Consider the following 17,863-nt stretch of genomic DNA (forward strand, 5'->3'; position numbering starts at 1 on the left):
ATGAATAAAAGACTTCTTGTCCAAGGATCTAGCAAGAAAGAAAAAAAATATATATATTTAGGCCATGTTTGATTCATAAGATTAATAGTGAAAATATTAATAATTCCATCAAATTAATATGGTATTCACTATCCAACTGGATTAGTAGGATAAATTATCTATTGTTCATTGTTTGATTTGCATTGGATAAGAAAACATATAAATGTATGATTACAATTATATTTATTTTCTTTTCTAATCTTACCCTCCATCAATATTTCTTCACAATCTTTACTTTATCAAAATTTGTTCATAAATATGATTTTGAAAAAAAATTATAAATAAATAAATAACTAAAAGCAAAATAAAAATACAAAATACAAATGCCATGTTTGGTTTGTTTTTTTATTTTTTTTAAATATAAACTAATTTGATAAAATAAAGATCAAAAAATATTTTTAAATTTTTTAAATTATTTTTAGCCTTCTAAAATATAAAATTATATAAAAATAATAAAGTGCCGTTTGGTAACACTTACGTTTTAGTTTATATTTATAAAAATTTAAAAAACTAAAATAAAAACTTGTTTGATAAATTTTTAATTTATAAATCAATGGTTTCAGTTTATAAAATTGGCCAAAAAATGTAAACTCAAAAAATGAGTTTACGTTTTGAGTTTTCAATTTTTTTTTTTTTACCACCCAACACTAGCCACCACTCGCCACCACCGCCACCACCACCACCTGCCACCACCACCCACCACCCGCCACCATCACCTGCCTGCCACCCACCCGCTACCACCCACTACCATCCATCGTCTACCACTTACTCGCCACCACCACCCACCTGCTACCACCATCCACCGCCCGCTACCACCTGCCATCCACCCGGCACCACCACCCTCCACCACCACCACCACCACCCACCGCCTGCCACCACCACCACCCACTCGCTACCACCCGCCACCGTCACCTACCCATCCACCCACCCACCACCACCACCCGCCATCTGCCACCCACACCCACCACTACCCACCACCACCACCCACTCGCTACCACCCACCACCTGCCACCACCACCCGCCACCACCACCACCACCACCTACCCGCTACCACCCACCATCATCCGCCATCCGCCACCCACCACTCGCCACCACCTACCACCCGCCACCGTCACCCACCCACCCGCCACCACCCACCCACCCACGCGCCACCACCCACAACCACCCGCCATCCGCCACCCACCTGCCACCACCACCAACCAGCTGCCACCACTACCCACTCGCTATCATTTTCTACCACCGTCTTCCGCCACCACCATCCGCCATCATTTTCCACTACCGTCTTCTGCCACCACCACTCGCCACCACTTGCTATTTCTCACTCTTTTTTATATTTTTTAATTTTTTTTAAACATTTTGTCTAAACCAAACGTGTTTGTAGTTTATGTTTTTTTAAAAACAAAAACTAGTTTATAAGATTTTTGTAAATATAAACTGAAAACGTAAACGTTACCAAACAGGTCCTAAGTGTTTTAATTTTTAGTTAAGGGCAAAAGAGTTTATTTTATTTTATTTCTAAGCTCAGGATATATAATTCTACACCTACCCCATTACTAATAATTCTATAAATTTGTTTAATAATTCTGAAACAAAATTTCAAAACAAATATAGGATTATTGAGCCCACAAATTAATAATCTCAATCCCATACTCTAATCCTATCAATCAAACATGCCCTTAAAGGCTTAACTAAATAATAACCCAATTGTCCAATGGTCTTTCAAAAGTAAAAGAACGGCTAGAATAAATATATAAGAAAAATGGATGCTAATTGTGGAGACATAATTTTTGAATGACAACACGTGGTCGAAGTGACACTGAAGTGTCAGCCGAGGTGTCACGTGTCTTGGTCATGATACCGAGATGATTTTTGAATGACAACACGTGGCCGAGGTGACACTGAAGTGTCAGCCGAGGTGTCACGTGTCTTGGTCATGACACCGAGATGATCTCGGATAGGCCGAGATTATCTGCGAAGAAATCGAAATCCGAGATAAGCGGATAAGGGACAAGAGTCCTAGAATGAGAGAGGACTTCAGTTTGGGTAAATATAAGACTCTTAGAGAGTTTATCCCACTCCTACTAGGAGTCCAAGATTAGCAGTAATCCTAAATCCATTGAAGCTAGGCTTCTATTTGGATTAGGTTTGTGTTGGCTATAAAAGAGAGGCACCCTCATGGGTCTAAGGTATGCTTTTTATGCTTTAAATAGTGAGTTAAACACTTTTACTATCTGTGAGAGATAACTGACTTGATTGTCGAAGTGCCCCCGGGTGGACGAACCACTGCGGGATTCTATCTTTCTGTGACAGATTGTTCGGACTTAATCTATTCTGTCGGTGTTCTCCAACTGAATGATTAATTGGCAGTATGGTCAAAAATTGACACACACTAATTAAAAAACTTTACAATATAAAAAAGTCATATTTATGTATAAAAGGACCAACTTTAAAATTTTGCCTAAAACTTCAAAATGTGTTGCGTCGTCCTAGTTGAAGCACTTTATAGAAGGTCGTAATATAAGTGAATTATGCATGTAAATTACCCACCATTGTGGTTGCAACAAAATCAAGGAATTAGAGAGGTTTTATTTTTAAGTTTTATTTTTTGAAGGTTTTTGCTACTATAAGAGGTCTTTTTATAGTCCCGTTTGGTAGAATTGTGCAAAAATGATTATAGATTATAGTTTAATCGATTATAGCTTATAACTGTGAACATAAGCTGGTAACCTGTTTGGTGCAGTTGTGAGATTATGAATTTAAGTAATAGAGTAATGTTTGGTAAATAAGCTATAAAATACCTTTTAACTATGTAATTGTCATTTTTGCCCTTATGAATAAAAATTGTTATTTTTTCATTTTCTTCAGTTTTAATTTTTTTTAAAAATTATTTCATTAATGAAAGTTAATATAATTAGTATCAATTAATATAAAAATTGATACATTTCATTACAACAATTGTTATTTCATTTTTTTTAATTTCATTTAATAAAATTTATTTCATTTTTTTATTATTTCATTTTTTTTTCATTAATATCAATTAGCAACAAATTTTATTATTATTATTTATTGCAATACGAAAGAATTTTATACCGATATAAAATTCTTTTACTAGAAGTTATTTAATTGAAAATTTGTTATTTTAATACCAATTAATATTCAATATAAAAATTGTTATTTTATATATATATATATATATATATTTCATGTTATTTAATACCAATTAATATTCATGTTCTAATTTATATTAATGTTGTGATTTTTTTACATATTATTTGTTATTTAATATATATATATATATTTCATTATATATTATTTGGTATTTTTAATATAAAAATTATTTTATTGTGATTTAATATAAAAATTGCTATTATATATATATATATATATTTTATATTAATGTTGGGTACAGGCCGAAGATGGCTCGCCGTCGCCGTTGATGACCTAGCCACCATTGAAACAACGTCAGAGATGTGCGCGCGTGTGCGCGCGAAAGAGAGAGAGAGCTCTGGTTTTCCGACCAGATCGCGACCCTCTGGTTAGGTTTCAGATCGCGATGGCGGCGGTGAATGAGAGAGTTTCAAATTGTGTGTGTGTGTGTGTGAGAGAGAGAGAGAGAGAGAGAGAGATCTCACAAAAAGAGAGAGAACTCTGGTTTGCATCCACCGGAAATCACTCTCGTCTGAAATCTCTGTCGAAAATTGCCTCTCTCTCTCTCTAAAGTGAGCAATGAACAGTATTTTGTGAAATGGGATTTAAATAGTTGGGTTTTTGGTAATAGTTGGATATTGACGAGTGCATTTAAGTAATGTTAGCCCCCATCACACCAGCTGCACACTTAAGTCGAAATTTTAAGCACCCCCTGACCAACTTTTGAGATAAGTTGAAAAATAGTTTGATTTAAGGTATAAGCTGATTAACTTAAGCTGTACCAAACACAATATTTTAACTTAAATTAAGTTAAAAGCTGAAATAAGCAGCTTATAAGCCCTACCAAACAGGCCCTATATGTGGCTCAATAAGAGTAATAAAATGTTGAATAAATAAAAAGTAATAAAAGTCAATTTAGCAAGTTTCACCCTTTGTGTAAATTTAGTTCAAAGCTCTTAGTAGAGATGCACTAGCCAAACCATGATTGACCAAAAGTTATGCTTGAATTCCTGGGCTTAACCTAATTTTTTGGTGCTAAAAAAACAAAACAAGACAAGAGAGCTCGAGCTAAAATATATACATATTATTTGGGGCTTAAGCTCAAAGCCAATGGGTCAGCCCTTTGTTGAAGGTTTGGGCCTACCCGTTTACTAGCCGATCAATCCCAAAGAAAAAAAAATGCACAAAATACAACTGCCATAAACTTATCAAAGGCCCACTACTTTCTTTCATTGTCTTTTTTAAGTGTCTTTCGCGAAATTAAATATTCGCAGTGTACTCGATTAATAATGGGGAGTTTAAACCATATCTAATCCTAAAATAAAATATTTGTACTAATTAATTCTATATATTTTTAATTATTATCAATTTTTTTAATATATAAATTTAAAAATACTGTTACATTCTATCACTGCTGGACTTTCGTCAGACGGTCATCGGAGACTCGTCAGAATGTTCAACATCATCAAGAAGTTCGTTAGAGTATTGCAGGAAGTTCGCAGGAATATTGCCGGAGTGTTCACAACGTCACTGAAAATCGTCGCAATGTCCAGAATGTTCCTGGACGTTAAGAAAATCATTGAACATTCACCGAAATGTTTAGAATATTGCTGGAAAAAAAAAAAAAAAAGCAATGAAGAAATTGTAGTGAAAAAATATAACAAAACGTGCTAAATATTAATAACTTCAAAAAAAAAAAACAAAAAATCATAACAACAAACAACAACAACGGGAAAAATATATATTATTTTTAAATTTTTGTAGGGTTTAAGTAAATAATTTTCAATATTGATCAAACTGAAAAGCAAGTTTTGAAATTGTAAAATGTTACAGTTTCAAAGTATGATTTTATTAAGCATTTCTTTTTATTAATCAAACTGAAAAACATGTTATGAAACTATAAAATTTTACAGTTTTAAAGAATGCTATGAAATTGTAAAATTCAGAACCAAAAAAACTGAAATTGTAAAATTTTACAGTTTTTATCGCTTGTAACTAAAACTCAAAAATAATTTGTTCAGAATTTGAATTTTTTTCATTAAAACTGGAAAATAAAAGTGTGTAACAGAAAAAATGTAAAAAAATTGAGAGATCAAAAGAGAGAAATATATATATAAAGAATATTGTACTCCGACAACTATTTTTGATTTAGATTAGTTTATTCTCATGCAGATCTACTCAGATCTGAGTAGATTTACATAAGATTTGAATAGATCTACTGGTCTTCTTCGCTGTAAACTTGTCTCATTTGCCGTCAATGAGAGTGAAGTAAAGAATCGGTGATCGGCGGTTGCCAGTGAACCTCAATCAATGGTGGCCGTCGGTCGTTGGCGACTATATGTTAGAAAGAGAAAGAAAAAAAAGTAAGATGTGATTGCTAATCGCCGAAAAGGAAGAGAAAGAGATAGAAAAGAATGAATGCACAAAGAAGAATGAAAATACGCAATAGACTTTTGAGAGTATTCAAAAAATTGTGGGACTAAGGCCTCGTTTGGAAACATGTTATTTTAGTAACTTTTTGATTTTTTAGCTAAAATATGAGGTAAAAAAAATTTATATGGTTGGAATAATTTTTTGATTTTTTACAAAAAGGTATATAAAAAGTAGAGAGAAATTTTTTTTTTTGACATATTAATATAAGTTATAAATTTTTTAATTTTTTAAAATAAATTTTAAACTTCTAAATTAAAATTATTACTTTTTAAACGAAGCGGAAATAGACTTTTCTTTTTTTAAGTAGGACTTACATGCAATTTGTCCTATTTTAAAAAAGAGAGGAAAGAAGAATGAGGAGATAAATTTGTAATTTTATAAGATATATAAGTGCTATTATTTTAGATTCTTTCTCAAATTATAATTTAATTAATTTATTTTTATTTTTGTCTGGATGCCATTTTTATGCAAGTAGGAAAATGTTTGGTAGCTCAAATTTTTGTGGCTTAAATGGCTCAAATCTGTCAAAACAACGTCGTTTTACACTCAAAATTTGTCAAAACGACGTCGTTTTGACAGATTTGAGCCATTTGAGTCACAAAAATTTGAGCTACCTAGCATTGTCGATGCAAGTATCCAAAAAATACATGTCGAGCCAAAATTTATTAAAAAGTGAACAAGAGTATACTGGTGTGTTCAACTTCAGAACCTCATACTTTTTCAGCATATCTGGCCACTGAAATTGTTCACATCCGACACGTCAGAAAATAGAAAATCCACAAAATATTTAAACACTAAATAATATAAATTTCTAAGGTAGGAAAACGATTGGCTGAGAGTGCGAACTCCGTATTGAGGTACACATTCTGAGAGTCGCCAGTGCCGCCTGGAAGAAATGAAGCCCCACCACACTCACCGAGGCTTCACCTCCAGACCACCACCAGCACTACATCTATACCCCACTCACCGCCGCCTCTGTGTTTCACCGGAAATCGATCTCCGGCCACGAATCTCGCCGGAAAACCATCGTTCAAGGCATGTTTCAGCCAAGAAGCGACGCCGCATCACTCTCAACATCCGCCATATTGCCGAAAATTCCGGCGAATTTAGCCGGAGTTCGACTACGGGAAGGCGTGATGTGCTGGTCACGCCGTTCCTGGCAATCGGTGCTTGTTTTTTGAGGTCAGCGGTGGCGAGAGCGGATGAGAAGACGCCGGAGAGTGGTGCTGCCACACCCCCGCCCGAGACGGTGACGGCCACGACGGCTCCTCCGGTGGCGAAGGTTGAGGAGGAGGCTATAAGTTCGAGAGTTTATGATGCGACGGTGATCGGAGAGCCGATGGCGGTGGGGAAGGATAAGAGGAAGGTTTGGGATAAGTTGATGAATGCTAGGGTTGTGTATTTAGGTGAAGCTGAACAAGTTCCGATTGGTGATGATAAGGTATTGGAGCTTGAGATTGCGAAGAATTTGAGAAAGAGGTGTTTGGAGGCTGAACGTCCGTTGTCTTTGGCTTTGGAAGCTTTTCCTTGTAATTTACAGGAACAGCTCAACCAATACATGGATAAAAGGTTGTTTTTCTCACCAAACACTCTGTTAATCTTTGTTATGATTGTGCTATTGATCAGTTGTTATTGCTTTGTCATGAAAAAATCATATCTGAAATTTATATGTTTTAATCAAGACTGTAGATAGCAGTGGTTGGGAGTCAGGAATTTAATATAGGGCACCCATTAATCTCAAATTTTTTTTTCTCCAATCAATAACAATAACATAATAATAATTTTTCGAACTAATATTAAACATTAAAAATTAATGGGGCACTTTGGGAATAGGCTAAAAAAGCCAGTTTTTTGGTTTTTTAGCAAAAAAAAGTTAGCTTTTTTACCCAAAATAACTCAGTTTTTTTGCCAAAAAACGTACCAAAAAAGTCAAAAAATAAAAAAGTCAGCTTTTTACCAACTTCCCAAAACACCACAATATTCATTACAAAATGTTTTTAATTTTAAACTGTTACAATTGATTCCGACTAGTTTTCATCTTTTGAAATTAAAAAATTTAAATTTAGCACAAATCACAACAAATCAAATTTTCTAATTTTAGCACAAATTATAACAAATCAAAATTCTTAATTTAAATTTTAATCACTGCAAATTGATATTTTTAATTTTAGCACAAATCAAATTTCTAATTTTAGCACAAACGACAAAAAACTAAAATCCCTAATTTTAACATAAATCACCACTAATTAATATTCATAATTTTAGCGTGTCAAAATCTCTTATTTTAACATAAATAATAGCAAATAATTTTTTTTTACAAATCAAAATTTAACAAATAACTATAAATTAATACTCATAATTTTTATTTAAAAATAAAAAATAAGAAATAAAATTACCTATAAACAATGAAGAGAAGATACCAAGGTTGTGGTGTGGTCCCAAATCTGTGTTGTGTGATCTTAATCGGTGAATCACGAGTCGGTAAATTGCAAAGCAACAAAGGGAGACAAAGAAAACAAAGAAAATACGAAGACAGTTAACAAGTACTGTGAATAAATAAAAAAATAAAGAATTTCATACACTTTTAGGGTTTTAACCTTGCTGTAATTGGAGTTGTGTGTACTCACAAAAAAAAAAAGTTGTGTGTCAGTGTTTGGTTGGGATTGGAATTCAAAAAAAAAAAAAACGTGGGTGCGTGTAGTGTGTCAGTGTGTTTGGGTAAATTGGGAGAGCTGTGTATTATATATAGGAGGGGCACTGTGTGTAAACAAGACTCCACTAAAAAAAAATAAAAAAAAATTGAAAAGTCAGGGGGCATGTGACCCCCCTCGCCCCTATGTCCCTCCCCCACTGGTAGATAGATTGTTGGTTCAGATGATTTGATGGCTTGAAAGATATATTCAGAAAATTACCAGCATGAGTGTATTCAATTGAGAGGATTCTAATTAACTTTGGCTGCCTTAGGGTCATTTTCTTCTTTTCTTCCTTTTGATTAAAGTTGAATAGGCTACGACATTGCCCAAAGGTGATTAATGACATTTTTGAATTTCTGGCTTTCGATTTCTTAATGCTGTGTTTGGTTTCATGCATATGGGTTGGAATTAGGAAAGAGAAAGAGAAAAAGTAGGTGTAATTTGAATGAAATATAACTACATTTCACACACCTTTTCTCTTTCTCTTTTCAAATTCCTACACAAATCCATCAACCAAACACAGCCTAAATGTTTGCTTAATTGCGCATCTTTTATGAAAGCTGGATTTTAAAGTGGGAAACATGTTTATGTAATACTCCTAGTTTTAATTTGACATTGACTTGTTTTAACATGTACTGAATTGATCATGCCATAAGGAATGAAGTTTGTAATGCCATGTTAAGAGGGACAAGTCTAAATCCAAATAGGTGAAGTGTCAAGATGATACGCTTCTTTGACTCAAATATGTTGAAATTCCTGTAGAAAACTTCTGTTATACCCAATTTGAATCAATGTACAATGCATTTGGAGCCAATTCTAATTAGTTGGAGACATCCTTTAATTGATAGTTTATATAAATATAATCTTTATGCAGTTGTACCAATGCATTTCATATGAAGTGCTTTTAGAATGGGGCACAAGGTTTTAAAAAGCGGCCGCAACTGTTACGTAACACCGTTAAGTAACGGTTGTTGTGATTACCGCCACCCGTTACGGCCGCTTTTGCAGTGTGATTGAGATTCACAGATGTGTCGGTCGTAGCGGCTGCCGTAGCAGTCGTAACGGTGTCATAACAGCCGTAATAGCTTGTTACGCACCATTACGTAACAGTTCCGAATTGTTTCTTTCGAAAAAACACAAAAAAAAAAGCCTGAAAATAGGGGAAGAGAGATAGAGAGAAGAGGGAAGATAAAGAGAGAAGATGAAAGAGCAAGAGATAAAGAGAGAGAAGAGAAAAAATGAAGAACATGTTATTGATTTGTTGAACCTGTAAGACTTATGCTATTCTATTCAGCTGCTATCACTTAACCATTTTGTTTGTATGTGTCCATCTATATATTGTTTGAAAATAATAATAATAAGTGTGGTCATTATCTATTTGGCTTGGTTAAAATATGTATATATATATATATTTAGGCTCTTATTTATTCTCTTACTTTTGTCATTGTTTATCTTATATATAATAGTTAGTGATTAATTTTTTGTATAATATAAAGTCATTAATTATTAAAATAAAATGTAAAAAACTCAGTTTATAGTGATTTAAAAATATAAAACATATTGGATCATACTTAAAAATTTACAAAAATTGATCAATATTTATTTTAAACCCAATAAATATGATCATGGAAAAAAAAAATGTGTATCGGTAAGTTTTTTTCAAATTGTGTGAAAAATAAAAAAATTCACGGTTTCGGTTACCGCAACTGTTACACTATGGCCTTTACACCTCGCAACCGCAATTGCATCACCGTTACCGTTACGGCGACCGCAACCACTTTTCAGAACCTTGGGCACGTTGGATTTTCTGAAGACATTTTTCATTATTTGGTCCTGAATCCTATAACACTATCCCGGACAAGTTCAAGTTTAACTTGACACTCAGCGAATGGCCACAATCTTTTCATGCCATTGCATTTGGTACCCAAAAATTGGCAGCGAGGCCACTTTGCATAGAAAATGAGTGTTTATACCATAGGGTTTACATGTCCTTAATCGTTGGCTTGAGTTTATTTCAACAAGGGATTGCTATTATAGTTTGATTCACTATTTTAAGATCTTTTCAAGCCCATGCATGTGATGAAGGATTAAGAGTACATAATTTGAAAGAAACAATTGAGCATCCTTCTAATTAGTATGTACTGGAGTATATTAGAATTTTATTTGAGTTTTTGAGAGAGTTTTTAAATTCCTCAGGTTCTTAACATATCCATGCTTCCTTTGAGGTTTTCAAGCTAGCATTTTCTTACCCTCACACTGTCTACCACCCAGTTGGGTTTTAACTTATCTGCAAGCCTCAGAATTTTCAATGCTTTAGGATGGAAATGTTTCTGATTTCCAATAGGTCTAATCAGTCATTCTGTTGTGGATTATGGAACTAATCAGTAGAGAGTTGTTTTGATCCTTTGTTTTTCCTTTGTTTTTTAAAAGTAATTTTGTTTTATTTATTTGGTTTTCTTGAGGTTCCCCTTCTCGAGTAAGATGCGTAGTTTGTTGTAGATATTCTTGTTTAAGATTTGGATAAAGCAGGCTTCTTATGATAGTGCATTATCTCATATTTCTGTGCCGCTTATGGTAAAGCCTTCTTTACTTGATTGCAGAATTGATGGAGAAACCCTAAAGTCTTTTGCATCACATTGGCCACCTCAACGCTGGCAGGAATATGAGCCACTCTTAACTTACTGTCGTGATAATGGGGTTGGCCTTGTTGCTTGTGGTACTCCACTTGAGGTGATTATGCATTTCCTTTGAAGCTGTGTTTGATATATTGCCATGTATCTTTATGGTTAGAACTAGTACTAGTGGATAATAGATATAGAACAAAGAAATAAACTAGAATCGATGGAATAAGGGAGCTTGAATTGATATATCAAATATTCAAGTCTAACCTCTATATCAACTTACAAGTATGCACCTTTAATGCCAATGTTAAGTTGGAGATAACAATCATAAGGAACACGCTACCTTTTCTATCATTTATGCTAAAACATTTTTATTGGCAAAGTGTTCTGGTAACCATGACAGTTGCACCTTGTCATAACTGATGATGCTGTTATCCAGTGAAATATTTTCTAAGAAAAGTTATCACATTTATATAATGAAGTTAAATAATTTAATCGTCTAAACTTCTGCAGTTTTGCTATTTTTATATATATTTTGATTTGGTAGATTTTTATGAGGATTTTATTATTTGCTATTAAGACAAATCTCTATCTAACATAAAGGAGTAAACCTTTTTATCTTTTTTTATGGTTGAAGAGTTACCAGTTATTCCTATATTCTGAAATTTTCTTCTATTAATTAGTCAACTTGCATAAGAGTCTTTGTAGTGCATATAGAGAATTTCATCCTAATCATGATATAACTATTTGCCTAGGTCTTGAGGACTGTTCAAGCTGAAGGTATTCGTGGTCTTTCTAAAGCTGACCGTAAAATTTATGCTCCTCCAGCTGGTTCAGGATTCATTTCAGGCTTTACTTCTATCTCGCGCAGATCATCGGCTGATATTAACTTTCCTAACCAGTCTGCTTCTTTTGGGCCAAGTTCATATCTATCTGCACAAGCAAGAGTAGTGGAGGAATACACAGTGTCCGAGGTCATCTTACGAGCGATGTCAAATGGAAGAGCCACTGGTATGCTAGTAGTGGTTACTGGTGCAAGCCATGTTACATATGGGTCAAGTGGGACTGGGCTACCAGCAAGAATTTCAAGGAAGATACCAAAGAAAAATCAAGTTGTTATCTTACTTGACCCGGAAAGGCAATACATAAGAAGGGAGGGAGAAGTTCCTGTTGCTGATTTCTTATGGTATTCTGCTGCCAGACCCTGCAGTAGGAATTGTTTTGATCGTGCTGAAATTGCCCGAGTGATGAATGCAGCTGGCAGGAGGAGAGATGGCCTACCCCAAGTAAGTTGTTTTTGAGAGTCTTCTTTGAGATAGCATAGCTTATATGTGTACTTTGACCCACTATCTGCACAACCGATGTGATTGATTTTAATGATCATATGGTTTTTAGGGGCACTTTTTCTGGATACAATGGGGGTGTTTGGGAAGAAAAAAAATAGCCTAGTTTAGGCTAAAAATCACAAAAAGACAAAATAGACTAAAATAGCTAATAAGACAAAATATCACATCAAACCCATAATCATTTCACTTTTTCTCTCACAAACATCACATCCAACCACAAAAAAAATCCAATCATCTTCCCAAACACAAAAATTTTAGCCTACTAAAATAGCCAAAAACTAAAATAGCCTACTAAAATAGCCACTTCCCAAACGAGGCCAATATGAATATCAAGCAAATAGTGGTATTAATATCCTTGAATAAACCATGTAACTTTTTCAAGATCTCTCTTTATCTTATTCTTCTTGGTGTCGTATTCTTTCTTCTTCTTCCCTTTTTGTTTTCTTCTCTCCAATTGATCTCTTTTGACGTAATGTTCTTTGAGAATATAATTAACATTAAAGAGACCCCATCTCAGTTCCCAAGTCTCATTTTCTCCAATCTGACTTCCTTTGATTCACAGTGAACCTTTATGGAAAGGATTTTGGTTATTCTCTGAGTCATTTTAGAGGCATCTTATATGATGTGAATTGTGAGTTGTACAGCTTTTGGAGTATTAATAATTTGGTGTAACGAAGTATTCCTATTATGTGTAAATTATGAACTGATTTTGCCTAGATTCTCAACTTTATAAATTCAATCATGTCTAATTGCCACAGTAAGAAATTTTTTTAGTGCATTCCACATAGCCTTGTCGATGATTCTTGGCTCTTACTAGCATAATTGTTGCAAAAATTCTACATCAAAATCACTTTAATCAACATTTTGATGTTCCTTACATTACATGTATTACATTGCCATGATAATTTCTTGATGTAGTTCAAAGTAAGGAATTATGGCCTTTAGGTTTAGATATAACATGTCTTGGGACTTGAGCCTAGAGTGTGATGATTTGAACTAGCGAGAAAAAGTTATTTTATTTTTTTAAATCTGGCAAGAGAAAGAATGACGATCAACAGATATGTCTGAATTGGCTATCAAAGCTGTAACAATTACTTGATTGAAAACAACGGTTTTATGAATTAAGGGAATAACATTTTTCTTTATTGAAAGGAAAAATGTCTTGGAACTAAATAGAGATGAAATTATTATTAATAATATGTTAATGGTTTTCTTTTTTTGCAAAAAGAAGGTTCAATGTAATGTTGGCATATCATATAGCCTAATCTTCCAGAACAATATTTTATGCCATTACTGAAGGTGAAATTGGTAAGGGAGTTGTTATATGATGGACTGAATATTTTGATGTGTTCTTATCAGGACCTTCAAAAAGGACTTGATCTTGGTGTGGTATCCCCGGAAGTCCTGCAGAATTTTTTTGATCTGGAGCAATATCCTTTTATTTCAGAACTCACTCATCAATTCCAGGTATGCTTCGTTTTGGCAATTACTTTTGTGTGTGATTTAAAGGTTGTTGAGCTTAAACCTATTCCATCTTTTATCTTAGTCAGTTTACAATATGTGCATGTGGAACCCTCACTATTCACTTATCTACTTGGTGATTAAACAATAGATAAAATACAGTTGACTAGGGACTCAAAGTTGAGCATCAAACGCCTTGATGTTGCAGGGATTCAGGGAGAGATTATTGGCAGATCCCAAATTTTTACATAGACTAGCTATAGAAGAAGCTATATCAATTACAACTACTCTCTTAGCACAGTATGAGAGGCGTAAAGAAAATTTCTTTGAAGAGCTTGACTATGTTATTACGGATACTGTCAGGGGATCAGTTGTTGATTTTTTCACTGTATGGCTTCCTGCTCCAACCTTGTCTTTCCTTTCAATTGGAGATACGATAGATACACCAGACAGCGTGGAAACATTAAAGGGCTTACTTGGTTCCATACCTGATAATGCATTTCAAAAGAATATTGCTGGGAAGGACTGGAATGTGAATCATAGAGTTGCATCAGTACTTTTTGGTGGTTTGAAGCTTGCTGGTGTTGGATTTATTTCCAGTATTGGCACTGCGGTTGCCTCAAATATTTTGTATGCAGTACGCAAATTACTGAATCCAGCACTTGACACCAAACAACGGATTAAAAGATCACCAATACTTAAAACAGCAGTTGTGTATGGGGGCTTTTTGGGAACTTCAGCAAATCTCCGGTATCAGGTAAGTGCAAGTAGCATTAGCTACAATTCTTTTCTTTTCCTTCTTCTTCTTCTTCTTTTTTTTTTTTTTTTTTTTTTTTTTCAATGCTATTTTTCCCTGAAGCCATTTATGATTTCTATATTCTATTTCTTGTTTTCTCAGTAAAAGGTGCCGAAGGTAGATTTAATTAGTATTGACTATTGACAGCATGGTTATGGCATCCAAAACATTATGGGTTTCTGTTCTCTTGGACATGAATGCATCCACTGAAAATGGTCCTACTTAAAGAATATGTTCTTAGAATTGACCAAAGGGGATGATCCTAATCAATAAGTAATCAGTCAAGAAAAAAGTTTGATAGGTTGACTTGCTAGGATGCATATGATTAATATTTTGTCCTTGTATTATCAGTGGTCATAGACTTATAAATAATGGATCCTTGAATATTTTTATAGAAAACACTGTTTGATCATTATAAAAGAACAGATATAAGGGCAACACTTCTGATTAATTTAACTCTTTGATCCTATGTTAATTGTGATATCATTACCACTCAAGAGATTTATCCTGGATTTAAATTTGATGATCTGTCAAACAAACATTTGGAATTAAAACAATCAACATATAGCTAACTCTTCGCATGGAATGTTTACAAATAATGTTTTTCTTTTCCCTCCCTTTTTTTTGTCTACTTATTTCTGACTTCAAGTCACTCTATCAGTTACTTCGAGCACACCCCTTCATTTAGTTCATCTCTCCCCCATTTTAACTATTAAGCTCGTAATCTCCACCAAAGCACCTGTTAACTTATTGCTAATATCATCCATCTAAGCCATAATCTGCGTGTATACTTTACCTAGTGTTGTCAAAGTCCTATAGTGCTCAAGCTAGAATTTCAAATTGATGCTTTCTTATTAATCGAATAAGCACTGAAACATGAGTTATTAAACAGTGCCAGTGGACATCACTCTATAATGAAAGAGTATATTTCTATTTATTTATTGTCAACAACAAAATAAATTCTACCTGAGAAAGTGCCAACTGAGCACAACAAATATACAACCAAACAAAAAGAAGACACAAATATCACTATTTTCTTACTCTCTTAATCCTTAGTAAATGTTTGGTATTAACATCAGAATAAATTTTAATGCAGGTTATTGCTGGAATAGTGGAGCACAGAATTTCTGATCAATTTGCCTCTCAAACATTACTTGTAAATATGCTATCTTTTTTTGTTCGGACTGTCAACTCCTATTGGGGAACCCAGGTTAGATACATCTTATTTTACTTCAACTTCTGGGTTTTGTCTCATTGATTTTTTATTTTTATTTTTTTATAATTTACTGAGAATGATCAGACGAATTTACAATATAGCTATATCCTCATTATTTTGAGAATTTTGTATACTTTGGTTGTCTTGTCAATGGATAAGGCAAGGCCATTACCTATTGTTGGTTGCGTTAATACGTGGAGCTGGAAGGAGGTGGGCTGTGTACAAACCTAATCCCTAGCATTATTTGTTTTAGTGTTGCCTTGTCATTGCATTTGCTCAAATCATGTAGTCAAGGTGAACGTTGTGGGTATCCCTTACACCATCATGTGTTGTGCACATGTGGATGATGACACATATCAGCTCAAAGACACACGTGTTAGTCTTCTAGGGACACGTTGTTGGGTGATGCCTTTGGAAGGCTTGCTGAACCTTAAATGTTAGTCTTAAACTGGAGCTTTCACCACACCCCAGTTCCTTGCCGTAGTTAAATTGCACGACTCAAAAGACTTCATTTGACTTGCTGACATGGATGTTTCACGACTCCAGTTTCGCCTTGCCTCGCCTCGCCTCGCCTCGCCTTGCCTTTGCCAATGTGTTCGCCGCGCCATCCCTAGTACATAAGTTAAGAGGTAGGACTTAGGTGTGCTGAAGTCTTCAGCTAAGTGGGTGTTTGGGAAGTGGGTTTTTAAGTGGGTTTTTTTTAGTTGCAGGATATTATTGGATAAAAAAATTTTGGTATTTGGGAAGATAATTAGATTTTTTTGTGGTTGGATGTGATGTTTGTGAGAGAAAAAGTGAAATGATTATGGAGTTGGATGCGATATTTTGTTTGGATTTGTTTTTTTTTAGTTTTGTAAAAACTTTGTCTTTTAGTGGAAAAAATAAAAAAAAACCCAAAACCAAATCTTGCCAAACACGCCTAAGTCACTGCGGGACTCTGGGTCTTGTGGTTTGGTGGCTAGAGATTGAGGTATCACTCAGCGTGATGCCCCGCAGGCGTCACTGCCTTGGGCCAAGCTTATTGAGAGAGAGACTGCCCCACTGAATTTTTGTATAGTGTTTCGAGGACTAAGGAAAATCCTCATGAAATGATATGTTCTAACACATGAAATATTCCAGCATAATTCTGCAATATTCAGAAAGTCTGTTACAGGAAACGTGACATACTTTCTATAAATTGGAGGTGGTGCCCTCCTTACATCCCGATGATTCTACAAACTTTAGAGAGGTTTCTGAGCTCTGTATTATGTGCCTTGGTTGCATCATGCTGCTTCTGTGTCTCTCTCTTGTTGGGCTGCTCTGTATCTCACCTGAACATCCCCTTTTTCATCGGCATATGTAATGTTTGGGTCCACTCTCCTTTGAACCCCTGACCCTCGGTCAATACTACCTTCAATCATAATATATGTACCCTACAAAAAGAGAAGGTTGCTAAAATTTATTGTACTGTTAGTAGACAACTATTTGGAATGTGTAACTTTATCTTTGACATCGGTGTTATTGTTGCATGGGTGGGGCTGAATGAGGTGATATTTATTTTGCAATCTGGTGTCTGTTCGTGCTTCCACTAATGCAATCAAATTAGTTTTGTTGTTTAATATTAGTCTCTGAAATTTTTGCAGCAATGGGTCGATTTAGCGCGGTTTACAGGACTGCAAGCTACGAAGAGCGAACCACCCTCTTTCCAGACTCCAGATTCTCCAAATCAAGCTGCACTGGAATGCAACGCTCCAGAAGAGGCCGCTATTGATGAAATCAAGAATCAGTGAGGTCATAATTCTTCTTCATTTGTTAGTTTTTGAAGCTTCCAATACAACTGTTATACATCAATCCAAGTTTCCAACCTACAAGTGTTTTTCTGGGATGACAAAATTGTACATTCAAAGTCGACGGGGCAGGACTAGATCAAGCAAATTAGAATCATTCTTTTGGAGGTTAGGTTGGGAATAATTGATTTAATTGTTGTCTAGATTTTAAGTACAATCATGTATTTTAGATGTGTAAATCAGATTTTGGTTTGATCTATAGTAGTATGATAGAATCATGAATTTTACACTTAAATCCGTAGAAAGATAAAAATAAACCAAGACAACACGAATCAAATGATCATT

The 17,863-nt window shown here is 34.5% G+C and overlaps 1 protein-coding gene across 1 annotated transcript; it reads left to right on the forward strand.

The window, feature by feature from the left end:
* The first annotated feature begins 6,252 nt into the window (after positions 1 to 6,252).
* LOC114295106 (protein RETICULATA-RELATED 5, chloroplastic) lies at positions 6,253 to 17,813 on the forward strand. The gene is made up of 7 exons (XM_028239299.2): positions 6,253 to 7,188; positions 10,913 to 11,042; positions 11,689 to 12,219; positions 13,639 to 13,746; positions 13,949 to 14,497; positions 15,633 to 15,746; positions 17,375 to 17,813. Exons 1-7 carry the CDS (start codon positions 6,515 to 6,517, stop codon positions 17,519 to 17,521), a joined length of 2,253 nt encoding a protein of 750 aa, XP_028095100.2. The 5' UTR covers positions 6,253 to 6,514; the 3' UTR covers positions 17,522 to 17,813.
* The last annotated feature ends 50 nt before the right edge of the window (positions 17,814 to 17,863 follow it).

Source organism: Camellia sinensis, chromosome 1 (genome assembly GCF_055761805.1).
Source record: "Camellia sinensis isolate YWXY chromosome 1, ASM5576180v1, whole genome shotgun sequence".
In the NCBI taxonomy this organism is placed as follows: domain Eukaryota; kingdom Viridiplantae; phylum Streptophyta; class Magnoliopsida; order Ericales; family Theaceae; genus Camellia; species Camellia sinensis.